The sequence below is a fragment of the Cephus cinctus genome, unplaced genomic scaffold (genome assembly GCF_000341935.2).
Source record: "Cephus cinctus unplaced genomic scaffold, Ccin1 Ccin1_scaffold3171, whole genome shotgun sequence".
Lineage (NCBI taxonomy): Eukaryota > Metazoa > Arthropoda > Insecta > Hymenoptera > Cephidae > Cephus > Cephus cinctus.
The window spans coordinates 22,630-39,846 of NW_014334490.1; the positions used below are offsets into that span (position 1 = coordinate 22,630).

Consider the following 17,217-nt stretch of genomic DNA (forward strand, 5'->3'; position numbering starts at 1 on the left):
CAACCAATATACACTCCTCACTTTGCTTCTTCTCCTGGCTACACCTACCTACCCCTCTCTCTTTACCCACGTGAACACTACGCTCTTCCGTCTCCCTTTCTCCTAGTCGTTCCAACCAAGACCCATCATCCCTTAGTCACTGTGCAGACCCCCCCTGCTACCCCGATACCCCCCCCCACATCCACCCCGTCCTCGCAACCCTTCTTCATCCTCCTCTCGGTTAACTCACTAGCTCCCTTGGATCGTCCTTTGTTATATATACGTATATACCTTGTACGTAACGTGTTGCCCTCGAGCTCTCCAAACCTCTTTTCTTCTACCCCTGCTCTCTCGTAACCTAACCTCTTTTCACCCCTAGGCGTAAATGCGACTTTGTTAAACGGATATTGTTACGTTGTCTTACCGTTAATTCCAAGGAGTGAATTTGATTGTGCTATTGTTTGTTTTTTGCTTCATACGATTCGGTCGCGCACCGATAATAAAGCAATGGCCTAAGGAATGAAATATTTTTCGAGACCGAGTAAATACGAAATTGTGATAATAAAGTACTCTCCTCGTTTTCATAAACGCCGAACGGAAAGCTTAAAATGTACAGGACGCGAGGAATTCAATGCGACTGTTAGAATCTAAACCAGTCGAGATATTCAAAGGAATAGATACGACGGGGTGGCGGGGCGACGGTATGATATACGGGGATACGCAAAGAAACTGTACCGCAACCGCGGCCCAGTGAATGTTGGCGCTGGATATGACGTAAGACCGTGAATTAATATTCATTACGTCAGACACAAAGCGTCTGGTTGCTTATATAAATACGAAACAACGCGTGGCGGCTGTTGCGCTAATTAAAATACCTGGATGCTTCTTGAATAAAGGCACAGCCCAACGAACCAGGCAACTGCGCGCAATATTAGTCTAACCGAGTCGACTGGACTTTCCAGCCGGAAGGAATTCTTCACGTCCGGCCAAGATTTTTATCTCCGTCATTACCGACCGAAAGCGTGGAATCTAATTCAAAAGTTCTTGGTAAAGTAAAAAAAAAAAAAAAACAGAAATTACAAAAAATTTTCTGCAGCACTTTTTTTTTAACTTTCACCCGTTACACGGTAAGCTGTCTTACACGGGGACAGTGCTCGCGGGTAATAATACAAGTGGCGTCGACCTCCTTCCGAGACGGACTTTTTGACGCCTGGCGTCGGCAAAACGAGGGAAATAAATTTGCTGACCCCTCGGGGCTCCACGGAATACCAAATAGCCCCGTGGAGTTTGAGTCGTAAGGTCGTGGCGAAGCGGCGGGAACAGGGGAACGAGCAGGGAATAGGACCGTAGCCAGCGAGTGAGAGAGAGAGAGAGAGAGAGAGAGACGGGCAGCTGCCAAGGAAGGAAAGAGCGCAAAGGACCGAAGGGGAGCATTGAGGACGGTAAAAGCCGACGGCTTGGGCGACCCATCTTGCCGCCTATTACGTTCGAGTTTAATTAAACTCCGCGAGATGTCAAAGGACTTGCCATGCCGGCAAGACGGACAATGCGGACGCAGATTATTACATCCTGCCGTCGTCCTAGCTCGACCCGACTAGACACGGGCCTCGGACAATCCCTTTGTCAACGGGAGTCGCCTCGCTTTCCCCTTTAGACATTTTCACGTCCGACGTGAACGGAGATAAGTAAAGGACAGACGCCAATCGTACAGTAGTCACTCCTTGTCTTTTCGATAGGACGCGATCTTGTTATAACATCGTTTTTACATTATTTACATAATTTTGTAAAAAATAATAATTTACTCAAAAATTAAAATGCGATTTTTTTTTCTCACGGGAAAAAGTTGCATCGATACTGAAAATAACTGTAGCACTATTTTTGTTGTGTGTATATATATATGTATTTCTTTTTTTCAATATCAAACGATGATATATTTTAGCAGCCACTCTGGCAAGCTTTTTCCTTCACAGTGAGGCTGGTTGGACTGATAAGAGATGAAAGAGCGGAGGGGCGGGAGGGAGGGGGGTCTCTGCAACAGGCGCCATCATCGACAAAGCGTATACACGAGTGGGGGATGAATATTTGTGTGGGAGGGGGAGAGAGAGAGAGAGAGTGCGCGGGTGCGATATATATATAGAGAGAGAGGGGGGGAGGGGGGGGGGGAAAGGAGGGGCGGGAGGGAGGGGGGTCTCTGCAACAGGCGCCATCATCGACAAAGCGTATACACGAGTGGGGGATGAATATTTGTGTGGGAGGGGGAGAGAGAGAGAGAGAGTGCGCGGGTGCGATATATATATAGAGAGAGAGGGGGGTAGGGGGGGGGGTAAAGAGAGACGGCGGTCAGTTCATAACGTCCGAGGCAAAACGCTTGAAAAAATTTCACGGGAGATCTAATTAATTGTCTCGTTTGTCCTGGCAATTTCGCGGAGCGCAGCATCCCCCTGTATCCGTGGACCCGTCGTACCACAGGGTCCATAGTAACCGCCCTACAATCCGGTCCAGTTTGTAAGTTCTGCATTAACGAAATACAATAACGTCCCAGAGGATTTGGTACCCAACCATCGTGCCACGTGGTTCGTTATGCTTGAGATTTAGCCAGAGGGATGCTGTGAGGATAAAATGGTCCAGCGATACACTAATATCGTATCGCGGACACAGTTCCTCATAGTGTCAGGGCCGAGCGACGTCTCGCCGGTGAATTTATTGGATCGGATATTGGTCGAGGGAAAGTTTGTAAAATCGTCCCAGAGTCCGTTTTTCTTGGCCATCAGGTATGTAGAATCCACTTTCGAGGGTGGATTTTTATATATCGGATACGACGGGGGAGGCTGGGATAGAAGATGACAAAATCGATCGAAGATACGAAGCATCTCCGAAGGCCCGGATCGAGGCTTGAAACTCCTCACGGAAATTTTCCTTCGCAGTGGTAAACTAATTTGTCCCGTGGGAGTTATTCAGAAGAATTCCCGTTACCGATCCGGTACCTACGGACTTTCGGTGACCCGAGATCATTTTGCCCGATCGAAAATTCACATGTATACGTATACTCCCGAAAAAAGAGAAACTTTAAGGATCTTCGAAAACGCATATATAGTCTCAGGCGCGAAAGATACCTTTCAACCCCTTATATACGTCACTTCGACTTACACTCTTAAATTAGATTCCACGTGCAGGTTTCGTAAACGGGTCGACTGCTTAAAATGGGAAGCGGATACGCGGTAAGAAAATCCCGATGCCACTGCCATCCTGCTGCACGGTAGCCCAGAAAACACGACGCCTTCGGCCGTCGAATCGACGACCGCTTCCCGTAAACCCTGAGACGTCCAACCCTCCTTTTCGCCGGTCAATAACTGGACACTGGACATCCCCCCTGCCTATACCTCTGACCTCCCAACCTCCTGACACTCCCCCCCTCACAAGGACACCTCCCCGTCCACCAAGACCGCGTGTTCGTATGTGGCCCCTGCACCTACCAGATATACGTTGGCATACGTACGTATAGACGAGACTGTAGAAGTGACTACATGCAAATATTGAATTCCGGTCTCAGAGAAATATTCCCGGCCTAGAGTACAAACCCTGCAGAAAACCCCCGAGTCAAAAATATCCCGATTAATTGTCGTGGCAGTGTAGTTTGAAAAGAGGGGGGGGGGGGAATTATTTCAAATTTTGAAAAAAAAATTTATTGCCAACCTCAAAAAAAATTTTTGCCTGCCAGCCTTCGGGACCTGGCACCGTGCAGGGAAAAGGGGCTTCCAGCATATATACCACTGAATCACAATGATCGCAACAGACGGCTGGTTCTCGTCGTGCTTCTAAGATCAGATAAATGGCTGCTATGCTAGCCCGTTCCAGTTCTATACTCTGGGTATGCACGTAAACGTTAGGTGTACCAACCTACTCTGCCTACTCAACCGACCGACCTACCAAAGCGAGGAGTAAGCCTCGAGTTTGCCAGACTCCGTGATATATCCCCGTCCCTGAGGCAGTCCGCACGTTAGTATCTCAATAGAGAGCTACCTGCAGTTTGCCAGAACGGAATTTCCTGTATCCTGGGATACACCAGACCGCACGAACCTTGCACGGCTGTCTTATGGAGTTATGTATACATATGTGTATAGAGGCCTAATCCGATGTTATAAGCCATAAGGAGTCCAATTTCCAACTAGAAACTGGCTAATGTATTTCGTTAGATGGGAGTAGCGAGTATCGGGTGGCATTTTGGATTTGAAATTTTAATGCAAATGGAGGAAAATGTTAACGGTATACAGGTGGTATACAGATGGTTTGTTCGGACCTTTCGAATATGCTGCCACTGCTACAGGGAATCGAAGAAGCTAACTTGAGTTTTGGTCTTTGTGTATATACCGGGTGGTACTGGTGGATAAAAATTTTCTTGGTTTGCAGGATATCCAATAGTCCGTAACCCCCTGTAATATCCGAGGGCGTCTCGGGGCGTCTGCAATGGCCGCGACCGACGCAATTTGCGCACTGCATTAAAGCGAATATCCGGTGTTGGGAGGTTTAAGGAATAGCTGCTGGGTTATCTATAGGGTGGGTCTTTGATAGGGTGGAGAGTTTGTAATTTGTCGATCGAACTTTAGGTTGCTTTACGACTTTATGGTAATGTATGTTACGGGATGGAAAAATTAGTGATTTTCAGTGATATACAGGGAGGACGGATTTTTAAAATTTATGGACTAATGCGAAGAGAGCGAGAGGTTTTTATTTTATAGACGTTCGTTTGGGTCACCCGTTATCGCGAAGCGGTCGTTTATCGATACTGCTAGGCTTAACTTTTTTTTAACGGGTATATATTTTACACCCGGTATGTAGGGTCTCACGGTAGAAGCCTAAACACTTCTGTAAGCGTTCTTCGCGCTTCGCGAAGCATCGAGCGTTGTTTCACTTATCTCTCTTTTTTTTCCTCCTTTACCTTCAATTCCTTCGTGTCTATCTTTCTCCTTTAATCTATTTTTCATGAAGTTTTATTGGACACCGAGTGCATCGGGAACTTATGGGATAGCCGGGGTCTCTCTGTCTCTTTCTAGCTTATCGTGCTCTGCCATACTGACAAGGAAAATAGTCGGGAGTGAATTTCCTGAGGTAAATAAAACAAGATACACAAAGAGAGAGAGAGAGAGAGAGAGAGAGAGTAAAATAAAAAATAAATGATACATAAAATAATTCAAAAATCAAATGCAATGTATCAGTGAAATCATGTTACGGATTGTACGTAGGATAACAGTGTATGATTTTAATAAGCAAAGCTTTTGGAAACGTCCGACGCCCGATTTTCCCTGAGCGTTCCTAAAGTATATTAGAGTTGCTCGTATGACGTAACTCGCGGTACCGATAAGCGTTATCCGATCGTTATGTAAAATTTCAAAAATTTTTACCTCATCCTAAACTTCACGAAAAAGACCAAAAGAGGCTGAGGAACGCGAGACTCATCGGGGGCGGTATATACTGTGAATAGGCTGTAAGAGGCCTAAGAGTTAGGGGAGCAAAGTATACGTATACATATGTCGAGGGAGGGTAGAACGAAAGAGGGTGATGAGTTTGAAACAAGAGAGAAGGAGAGGGGAGGGTGAGAGAAAATGAATGGGGGAAGAGGGTAGGGGGACAAGGATTTAAGAAAAATCGACAGGAGGGGTCTCGGCGACAAGGGGTGGCTTTCTACTGGCAATGAGAAATAGGGGAGGAATAAAGGAAAGGGTAAATTGCCCTGATATATTTAATCCTGAAAAGACTAAAGCCTTATTGGTTCGCGAATCTAGGTTAGGGTAGGCCATGAGAGGGATGATAAAGGAGAGAGAGAGAGAGAGAGAGAGCCCAGGAACAGACGAGACTTCTAGAAGCTTCCAGACTGAAAGGGTAAAAAAGCGACTTGTGCGATTGGGGATGAAATTTTAAGAGGATCGACGTGAGCCCAGGAACAGACGAGACTTCTAGAAGCAAGACTAAAGCCTTATTGGTTCGCGAATCTAGGTTAGGGTAGGCCATGAGAGGGATGATAAAGGAGAGAGAGAGAGAGAGAGAGAGCCCAGGAACAGACGAGACTTCTAGAAGCTTCCAGACTGAAAGGGTAAAAAAGCGACTTGTGCGATTGGGGATGAAATTTTAAGAGGATCGACGTGCAATCCCGTTAAACGATCTTCACGCCTCGTTATCCCTTGTCTTTAAGGGTAGCTTAAAATCCTCGGTCCATTTTTCGACGACGTCCGTTTCAAATTTCATCCCCTTTCATTCGGTTCTACGAATTTCCATTGTTACTCCCCCGGGACTTTAAAGGGTTATCGAACGTCACGTGACGTATGCTGGACGCTGTGATAAGTGAAATAGGGGTGGCTTTTATTTGTATTTTTTCAAAATAAAAAACACAGCACCAATCGTCACAGAAATCCAGTCGAAATACGGGGATTTGTTCCGAGCGAGGAGGTCGAAGAAAAAAAAGTCACCCTGTACATTTCCCGTACGCGCAATGGGAACGTAAATGTTTTCATTTATCCGACGACACGAGAATCGAATTAAGCAATCCGAACAAGAAGCTTTTTATACGGCGATTCAATTACGTAGACTGGTTTTCACTTAGAACTTGGAAATTAAACGGTATTGTGTTCTAACGAATCGATTCAAACATCCGGCGGAAGTAACAAGCTCCTGGGTAGAGGAGGATGGATTACACCCGATAGCAACGCAGCAGCGGTTCGACCGTAGACATAGATAAACATATGTGCAATCTGAAACGGGAAATGAAAATTTATCCAAAATTTCCTCAAATTTATTACGTCGTATTGGAATCCAAGCGCGATCCAAGGAATCTGCCCATTTCGAAAATCAGCACAAAATTGGAATTTCACACGGAGGACTTAATCAAGTTCCAATTGGAATCTTAAGATTCCACGTGGGAGGAGACCAAGTCACACGATGCGAATAGGGAACGTCGGAGGGTCCTCCGAGTCACCGGAAAACTGGACCGGAAGGTGATTGGGAGCTAAGAGCAAAGCACGGACGGTGATTCTGGGTTATTCGCAACCTGGTCCAGATGAGAGGAGTTCATGGACGTCAATGAGGACAACTGGTACGGATGCTGGGAAGGGACATGATGGTACTTGGTGATAGTAGGACCAATAGGACTCTGGTGCTACGGTGCAGGCAATATCGAACCGGTCACGTGGACTGACCTCAGAGTTGTGCAACGACGACGTGACGCGTTTCCATGTAATCGCCAACGAAAATCTATTGGAAATAATTTTTCAGCTCGTCGAGCCTCGCACCCGATATTTCCTACTGCTATGGTAATAGCTCTGACCTAACCTAGACCCACCACCTGATCATCCGACGTAATGAGGTTGCACGACATTTTTTTCTTCTTCTCTCATCCTACCAATTAGCTCCAATAGGATCTTTAAACACTCACCGTACATCTTTCCTTCGTCTGAGAGGATGATCTTGCGTCTGCCGCATGGCGGATATATGGTGAGAGCTTCCTGGAAGCTCTGCTCGATATCCGGTGACCATACGCCTTCCGCATCCGCTGCCGACAGGTCCTTCTCGTCCTGCAATAATTTCTATGTAAATATTGTGACGTAACGCTTACATACGATTTATTTTTGTCTACGACTGTATTCAATTTGCGATTCGAACTACCTCGGAGCAATTTTTCTTTTAATAAATTTCATATAAAATTTCTATCTCTTTGGTCCATATCAGAATCCGACGTAAACTCACATCGCTGATCTCGCCAACGTCGAGGTTCTTCGTATCCGAGCCGGAGCCGTTGGCGTCGGGCGGCGGCCCGGAACTCGCGGGTGTCCACGGCGAGGAAATGGTGTCGGCTGCAGCCACCGCACTGCCTGGAACAATGAAAAAAGAAAAATATTTAATATCAATGAAAAGTAAAAAATTTTTCATTCGACAACAATAATATTATTTATTTACATCAGTGACGGTATCAATGAATACACGTAACTACGTATAAAAACTTGTAATTCAATTATTTAATCCAGTCTTGTAATTTCATACGGCCATCCGTCTCATAATAAAACAGTCAAACGCATACGGGTCCCAATGATTCTTACGTAACGTACTCACACGGTCTATTGGACCAGCAAAAGATATGCGTCAGAGGAACAGACGCTTGAGCCGTCAATGTCACAGGTACGAAAGAGACATATATAACCATAAAGATATACAAGGTTTCTTTAGTATCGCTGAATCCATTCGATGACGTAATATCGAAATACCCAACGTACCGTGTGGGCATTAATAATTAATGGTACAAAGTCAAATAACTCGTGTGAAAAGAACACGTGTGTGGATTAATAATTAGGATGCAAAATTGAAAAAAAAAATTTTCCATGAAAAAACCACGTGAGAATAGTAGGATGCGTGTATCGTGAAAATAAAAAAAAAAGGTAGGTCAAGAATTTTTGAAAAATACGATCCTCACCCTTCGCATGCCAAACGGCAAATGAAGGGTTAATTTACAGGTAATTCCGATAACCCACGCGTACTCGTCTCCGATTGGTTGCCGTGTAAAAAAAAAAAGAGAGGGGACAATTTCGAAGGAAACCTAATTAAAAGCTGGAGACTCGAGCGGTACTGTTAAATGATTTGACACGGTGGGAGGAAAGGAGGGTGGAGATTCGTAACAGGGGTCGGGAGTGGACGTAGAAAAATCAGGCGCGTTAAAAAGTAACCGGGGGGTGCAGCCCGCGAGCAACAAGTGGTTGCTGATATCGCGTATCAGTGCCGTAGCGCGAGGTAGGGGTAGCCCCGTGGGCGGCAGCTCCGCCTCCCGAGGGTGGAGTTCAACGTTAAGGGAGATTCTGAACCCTCCCGTGGAACCAACCCCTTACAGGAAACACAGAACTTAACCCCGGAACAGTCACGAACCACTTTCGGACTAATTCTATTCCGCCAGGAATCACGTGTCGGATTCGCATGATATTTCGAAGCCACCCCTTATACAAACGTACAGGAGGGGTAAAAATCACAGGGGACGCAAAAAATAAAATCAGCATTTTTATTAAAACTGACAATTTTTGGACAGTCTGTACTACGGCTGATTTTATTTAAAAAATACCCCCCTCCATGCCCCCCAAAAAGTATTAAGATTCGTAAAAAATGTTCAATAGCCAAAATAAAAAATACCCTCAAAAATAATTTTAGCACCCTCGATTCCTATCACAGGTAGCCGGCACTGTGGCTGAAATAACACGTGGGGACTGTAGAGTGACGTAACCACGCAAGTGATTACATACAGGGTGTAAAATAAATTCAAGGGTGCCCTAAGTGGACTTATCGTTCCAAATATTCAGAGGGTGGTCGGTGGTTAATAGAGACGAGGAATTAAGCCGGCAGGCACGTGCATTTCGATGGGAATGGTTGGGGGGAGAATAGAGGGGGCCCCCCCCCCTCATATCCCGCCCCTGTATGCAGGAGATGCATGGGGCCAGTGTGGAAATGCATCGGCGTGGCGGATGCACGCGGCTGCTCGCAATGCGATGCCAACAGGAAGCATAGATCATGGCGGATGACGCATGGTTGCATTCGGCGGTTCCAGGAGGGTTGGAAATGTGCGGATGAAGGATAGGGAATGGCCGGGATAGCGATGATAGGAGTGGAACGGGACGTTTTGGAATGCAAGGCAAGACCGCAGCCGTCTAACCGTACGGTCCGTGCGGAATACGGACTGCCGTTCATTATACGGAATAATGTGCGGCGTTAGGCAGCCCCCCGCCAAAATTCACTTCCCCTCGTTCCGTATCAGCCTCGTCATCCCTTAAACAACCGAGCGGTACACAACTTGGAGTATTTTGAAAATTCACCATCCGACCGGATCAATCTGGTCCATTGGGCAATCTGGTATCTGGAGATATCTGCCGATTGGACTTCCGGGAGTCGGACTGTACCGTGAGAGGGAGAGATTACTTTTTTTAAAGATAAATGACAACTTTTTTTTTTTTACAAAAAAACTATGGAAATTTTTTTTCAAAATTATAATCCTGTATCGCATATACGGAGGTGTACGTGATATATTTAACGGCTCGTTGCAGATGTGTCTGGCAGATGTTACTGGAACAGGGAAAAATAAGAAAAAAAAATAACTAGCGACACTCTTAACAGGGATTCACTGAAGTCCAAAGTTTAAATTACAAAAAAAAAAAAAAAAAATTACTGCAAGAAACAGATTACGGTCCGGGTATAAGAACCAGCTACGAGTACCTTAACCTCGCCCGAGCTATAATTTTACGAAGAAAAATCGCGGCTGGAAAAGAAACATTAAAATCGGCCTTAAGAGGCAGACTGACAAGAAAATCCAAAAGCGTCCAAAAAAAAAAAAAAAGAAGCCGTAAAATCCGATACCACAGGGATGGTAATTTCAAGTTCAGAAATTGACCCAGATAAGATAAAAAAAGTGGCAAGTCCAAAAAAAATTAATAAATCCTAGGGGGAAAAAAAAGCCCTAGTCACGATCGCGTACAAACGAACACGGAATCTATACGCAGGGAGGGTGGGAGGGGTACTGGCAGCATCCGAGCTGTAAATTTGGTATATAACGATTGGACCAGGAAGAGGGCTGCTCCCGTCCAGGGGGCGTAGGATAGGACTAGGGGTTGCGGATCCATAGAAGCATTCATGCCATGAACCAGAGGGTGGCTACGCTGGAATGCGTCCCGTTTAATATCGTGGAACATTATATATCGCCGCTCTTGTCCCTGGTCCGCCTGTACGTACCAAGCGTACCGTTTCGTACCGGTAGGTAGTACGTAGGCTAGAGGTACATACAGTGCTGAAAGGTACGTGTACTGTATAAATAGGAAAAAAAAAAGAATTCAACTCCTCCCCGTTAAAACGAGCATACACAACACGTGCTAAATCGTATAGGAGAGTGTTCATAAAGGTATGAAAAAGGGGATAGGAATATTAAGGGTAAAAAAAGGAATAAAAAAATTTTATCGATAAAAAGTCACCGTATATGGTCCTACGGGGCACTGGCAATGAAATCAGGGAAATGTGACGTCTGTGCTACTTGATATGCGCTATAAATAGAACAGCTAGACTATTCAGTCGTGACGCAAGAGTTACAGTCCCTTGTAATGGGCTGTCCCTATAAATTGCTCGAGACAAATTGCTTTTTAATTGTATACTTGTTGGACGGAGTGTACGTGGAAGTGTTACGACCATTTGGTTACTATTGCTACTGTCGTTGCTGGTAGCAGTGGGTACCTTTTTTTTTTATTTCGAGTATATCTAGAGTCGATTGTAATATTGTATATTGGTAATGGTCACCGGAGGGTATTAACGTTCGTTGTACTATTACTATGTATATTCACGAGTGAGTGGAGATTGCTGCTGGAAACTCGAGGTCATTTTGGTATGGTTAAATATAGTCGTATATAAGAGAGAGAGAGAGAGAGAGAGAGAGAGAGAGGGAGAGAGAGAGAGAAGAGAAAGCGAAAGTATTTTCTATAGTCGTATATATGTACAGTGTGTGCACTTAACGAGGATCTAGAGGATGGATTAAATGGACGGAAATGATTTTTATCGATAGATCGATAGAATCGATTGTATATCGATATTATTTTTGTATTTCATCAATATGAAAACTAGATAAGCATGGAAATTTGGGTTATCGGTATATCTTTTTATGGGGTAATTGTTTTCAAATTTGGATTTAATTATGCGTTAAGAGTATTTTGAGATCGTATAGATATTAACGATACGATAGGAATGCGAATGCTTTTTCTGTGATAAGGAGAGACAATTTTTTTGGAATTACTCGTTTTCGATGAATTTTGAAAATTTTAAAAATTGAGATTGAATTATTATATTTGGGTCGTTGCACGAGTTCGTGCATTAATGGAGGTCGAATGAATTTTTTGGTGATTTTGTTTGGTGAATTATCGAAAAAAAATTTGATAAAAAAAATGGTGAAAGGATAGTCAAACGACGTCGTGGATTATCGCGACGGTAGAGTCGTTAAATATTGAACGCTATTAGCCGGGACTAGAAATAATAATTTTCGACGCAAGAGAAACAGCAATCAAGAGAAACAAGAGAGGAAAAAAGAAAATGGTGCTAGTGAGTTTAACGATCGCGCGATTAAGAAAATAATTACGTACGGCGATCCGAGGTTAATGGGCAGGTCCGTGTCTATCGTGGGGGACGCCGACGCCTGGCACTGGGCTCTTTGGTGTAGAGCGTCGTTTGTTCGCTGCGATAACAAAAAAAGTCATAATGGCACTTTGCCATTTTTTGTTTCATCCTCAATCCTCTCTCTCAAAATTTTTTTTCATATTTTTTCTATCCTCTCCGACTTCCTCCTCGACGTCTGGTACGGATCTGGTCGAGAGGAAACGTCTTAGAGAAAACGAAAGACACCGGACGACGCCCGGCGTCGAAAATAGGCCCAGATAATTGCGCGTCCCACGAGTGAAAAACTATTAAGTTTTCAGCGCAACCGCGACAGTCAACGCGGAATATATAAAAAATAACCAAGTAATAACGGAAATAAAAAAAATATATATATATAATTACAAAATTACCTAAAAGCTAAAAAAAAATTCTTCACCTGTAAAAAGTCAGTTCCGGCTTAATTAAAAAGTCCCCCCGAGCTACCTAACGAGAATTTAATTTCATTTTCAAAATCTCAAAAAAACCTAAATTCCAAAAAAAAAAACCCCTTCCAACCCATACTGAAATCCTGGAAACACTAGAAAAACCGGTTACACGCGCAACAAATCCGCTGAAAGGAGAAAGGATCACCGTAACGAATGAGTACCCGCAGTACAGATACAAAGTTGGTACCCGTGCGAGTTCAGTGTAATTGCGAAAGACAAGAAGTAACTATAAAATCTCCAATACACAGTTGGCACTAGTGTGCAGCCGCTTAGCTCGCATTAGGAACGAGTGAACGGAGCCACTCCGCCGTGAGGGTTAATTTGAGTAAAGGATTTTGCGTTTGAAAAGATGAGAGAGAGAGAGAGAGAGAGAGAGAGAGAGGGAGAGAGAGAGAGGAGTTAGGGGAAAAAAAGACAAAAGAAAAACAAAGAAAAAAGATACAGCCACGTTGGTACGATGACGCAATTAATCTAGCTGGTGCTTGACGCCCGAGCGAACGTCAAGAGAGCTGGTGAATCTTTGGCGTAGAGCCGTATCATAAAGGACCGTTCACAACGAGCATTGAGGGCTGTTATAGAAACACGACGTTATGCCGCGTACGCAGGTTATTAACGGTATCCAGAGCTGTACACTGTGCCCACGCTATGACGCCTGTACCAATGCATTCTCCCGTACGTATACCTGTATACAATCGTACACCACCAACCCCCCTACGAACCTTCCTGTTAGCCGCACTCACGTGAGACTCCCATTCAATGCAAACTCACTGACTCGAATGTAATTCCTAGAAACATATGCAGGGCGTTTATTTAATACGTGAAAAAAAAAGAAAAATAATAATTACAACCATCCACTTTTCATCCCTAATTTACCTGTGACTTTTCTCTATACACTTCCTATACACTGCTCCGCTCACTGCCTGCTGCGTTCACCTATTCCCTAGTGACTTTAGCAGTACTCGATGTGAATGCAGTGTATATGGGTATACAGTATTTAGACGGGCGCGTGCACAAGCAGCGACACGCGTCAACCCTCGTCATTAACACCCAACCGAGGGCTTTCGAGTGTTGGGTTAGTTAGTTACGTAGTTGGCCGGTGTATCGCAACAAAGAAAAGGAGTGGCGGGGACGGAGGGGAAGAAAAAAGTGCAATGACGGAAGAGAAACGAGAAGTTATTAAAAAGGAAAGAAAAATACTGTATACTTTCAGTAGCGAGACGTTGCATTCAGGTCGAGTTTTAAGCGCGCGGTTTGCCTCTACAGGAAAAAGTAAAAAAGAAGAGCAGCGCCACTCTCGTAGGAGGTCCGTCGACGGCGGGAAACGGTACTAGAAACAGGCTATGACATGTACTCACTGCGCCGACCTTTTCTTCGTCTCGTTACTTCGCGTCGCGTTACTTTTCTCTTGCCGGGGAATCGCTGCTACCGCTGACTGCTATTAACGTTAAGGCGCGTTTTTAATTGCTGCGACGAATTAGATTTTCTTTTTCTTTTTCTTTTTTTTCAAACGAATACCTCGTGCGTCAATGGCGCTCTTGGATGACGCGGCTTTGAATGAATTTGACTAAAAGGAATATTAATGGGTCTGAACGAATCGTCGCATTAGAGAAATGCCTGTATGTGCAGACTCGGTAGGTGGCAATTAAACGTATTAATTTGGATACAGCCGAATCAAAAGTTTCTCCGTGAATCCATCGATGGCTGCCACGCTAATAAATAAACGGTAATAATCGGCTGATTTTCCGTAATAAAAAAAATTGTTATCGCCGATCGAAAGTCAACCGGCGTAAAATTCATTATTTATAAGCGATATATGTCAAGCTCTATAAATCCAAACGTGCCAATAAAAAAGCAACAAATGATCTATAAATTTTTGCGGTAAGGACACCATAAAAAAACTTCAATATCGATACAGTCGATAATACCGATACAATGCCCAGTTCCATGAATGTTAGTGACTGAAATATTACTAGCCAGCGGCTACCGACGAATAAATAACTAGAATTTACAAGCTGCTCCCATCACGAAAATCACCGAAACGCGATACCACCGTGTAATTCAGTCGGGCAAAATCAAATTTCTGGCAGGACGCGTGTGCGAGGTGAAAAAAAAAAAATCCCTAGACAGCCGAGTTAAGTCGTGTAACGTTATACGAAAAATATTCGTGTGAACCCAGCATAACCCGAGTAACCTTTTACCAAAGTCAGTGTATCGTATGTTGTATCGCGGAGCACGAGAGAAGGAACCACCGAGCAGTCGTACCACGTAAAAGGAGAGTGAGAAGTCCCGAGCGTCATTAACTGAAGGGAAACCGGTTTTCCCGTCATCGTCAGCAGATCTGCCGACAAAAAGGATCAGCCAGCAACCGGTACCATCTTATATACTCGATACCCATTAGATGGATCGAACCAGATAGTCTACGGTTTTAACCGGTATTATTATCAAGAGTCTATAGTGACCTGTACCAATCGATTCAAGCAGGGGTACCAAAGTACGATTTCAAAAAAAAAAACTCAATCACTCGAACACGTGTTAATCGCTGACGTTTCATACCGTCACTAACGTCAGATCTGTATTCGTTTTTTTTTTTTCATACAACCAAACCGATCCCCTCGCTCCCACAAATCGAGAAGATCCGAACGAGATGCGACGCCGCCCAAGTGTCGTCGCCCATCGGCCAAATAAATCGACGTCGTAAATCTCATACCCGGGAGTCACGATTAACAGTTACATCATGTAGCCACTTTGTTACTGCTACATGACCAGACGGTACCCCTACAGTCCGTTTCAAAGTTATCGGCGAGTGATTAACCATGACCCTTCAAGTTATCTGATATCGGCACAGCATCCATTCTCGTGGACCAATACGAATGGGCGGATTACTCTTGTACATTGAAATAATCGATACACCTCCGCAGTATATATATATATTAAATTTGGAATTTAAAAAATAAATTTTTCAAAATATCCCTATACATTCTATTACTTTAGTTGAGACTGATATAAAATGAGAATGATAAGTTATGAGGGTATCGAACAAAATGCGTATACAGACTGTCAATTAGATTGTTCTAGAAGCTTCGACGTCACAGCGTAGCGGCCTTAAGGTCGTAGGAGACTTCGTAGTCGGAAGGGGGGGAAAGCGCAGTTTGCAATATTGCAGGAAGAGGCTGATGAGAAGGTGAAGAGGCAAGTGGGGACTGAAGAGGAGGATGGGCACCTCCCCCTCGAAAGATACGAGAGGATGCTACCCGTCGTATCTATAGCCAAGATCATTTAACCAGGATAATTGGCAAACATTGTTTACCTCGTTAGACCGAAGTTGCTCAATAAATTTGAGCGAGTTTACAAACAGACGTTTCATCGTGAACTCGTGCGTTAAGGCAGGGTTTTCAATTTCGTCGAGATTCACGAAATCAACGGATATGACCTATTACGAATAATCGTGATAGGAGTTATCGAATTTTTTTTTGTTTTCGGTAAACTTCAAATTTCCCACTTTAAATACAAAGTGCAACGGCGTCTCGGGAGCGACCAGTGTCGCCACCCTTAACTTTCTATAAAGTAACCTAAGTGAGTTCTTGCACGTTGGATTTTTGTCGCTCCGAAGCAGCGGCCATGTCGGCCGCATACCGGCCGCCCGCAATATATTTCATTCGCAATCTCGACTCTCTACGATACCGAAGCTTGGTCATTCTCTCTCTCTCTCTCTCTCTCTCTCTCTCTCTCTCACACTCACTCATTCTTTCGCCGAGGAGAAACGAACCGACTTCAGCAGGTTAACCCGAGCGCGGGAGCCAAGCCGAGGCATAAAGAGCCCAGGGTGGTAGTGGCATACTTCGAATTGCGCAGTGCGGATCTAGAGAAAAAAAAATTCCTGAATCCACCATTCCTTAGTCTTTCGAATCGGCAGCCATTGCTCTTCCGACGATTTCCAGTACCAATTACCGATACATCTCGATCCCCAACGAACCGACGATCGCGAAGGTTCCACTTCTTCCAGGAAAGAAACAACGTGCCGACCGCTAAAGACATACAGCTATTAAACGTGACGAGAAAAGAAGCAGTGTTACCAATCTCAAAAAAATTTTTATCAACGCGTGCCTTATCCACGCCAAATACCCAACCGTGCGTGTCTTATCGATCAGTACCGTAGATTACGACGAGATTACGTGAAAATATTTTTTTTTTCCATTATGCACACCCACACGTCCCATTGATCAAGTGCGTCTAGAGATACAAGCTCGGTTTACACGAGAGCGACAGGAACGGTAAATAAAATTTTTTTCGAATCTAAAAACTGTCCAAAATTTCAAAAAACCAACGATTACCCCACATCCACCGTTTTTCCCAGGCAACTTCCACGGGTAGGGGCGACCATTACGGAGACGTTGAAATCGATCGAGAAAGGCCGTCGCGACGCTCCCGATGCAAAGCAGCCGCGGGTAATTAAGGCGCGCGAGTAAAGTTTAAACTGCAAAGCAAAGTCGGCCCTCTCTCGGGAGAGGCGTGAATTACAGGGCGAGGCAGACAGGCTCATTGTCCTCTGCTAGTTTAATTAATGCACCCGACCCCTTTTGGATCCTACTCCGAGAGCCCTTTAACC

At 44.5% G+C, this 17,217-nt stretch overlaps 1 protein-coding gene across 7 annotated transcripts in view; it reads right to left on the reverse strand.

Moving 5' to 3' along the window:
• The window catches only part of LOC107274470 (protein scalloped), an 82,909-nt gene that overhangs the window by 15,558 nt on the left and 50,134 nt on the right, over window positions 1-17,217 (reverse strand). For all 7 annotated transcript variants that reach the window (XM_015753629.2, XM_015753628.2, XM_015753631.2 and 4 more), the window contains 2 exons: window positions 7,714-7,838; window positions 7,403-7,541 (listed from right to left, as the gene is read on the reverse strand). In XM_015753629.2, the coding sequence (XP_015609115.1) occupies window positions 7,403-7,541; window positions 7,714-7,838 (264 nt within the window). The remainder of the gene's footprint in view (window positions 1-7,402; window positions 7,542-7,713; window positions 7,839-17,217) is intronic.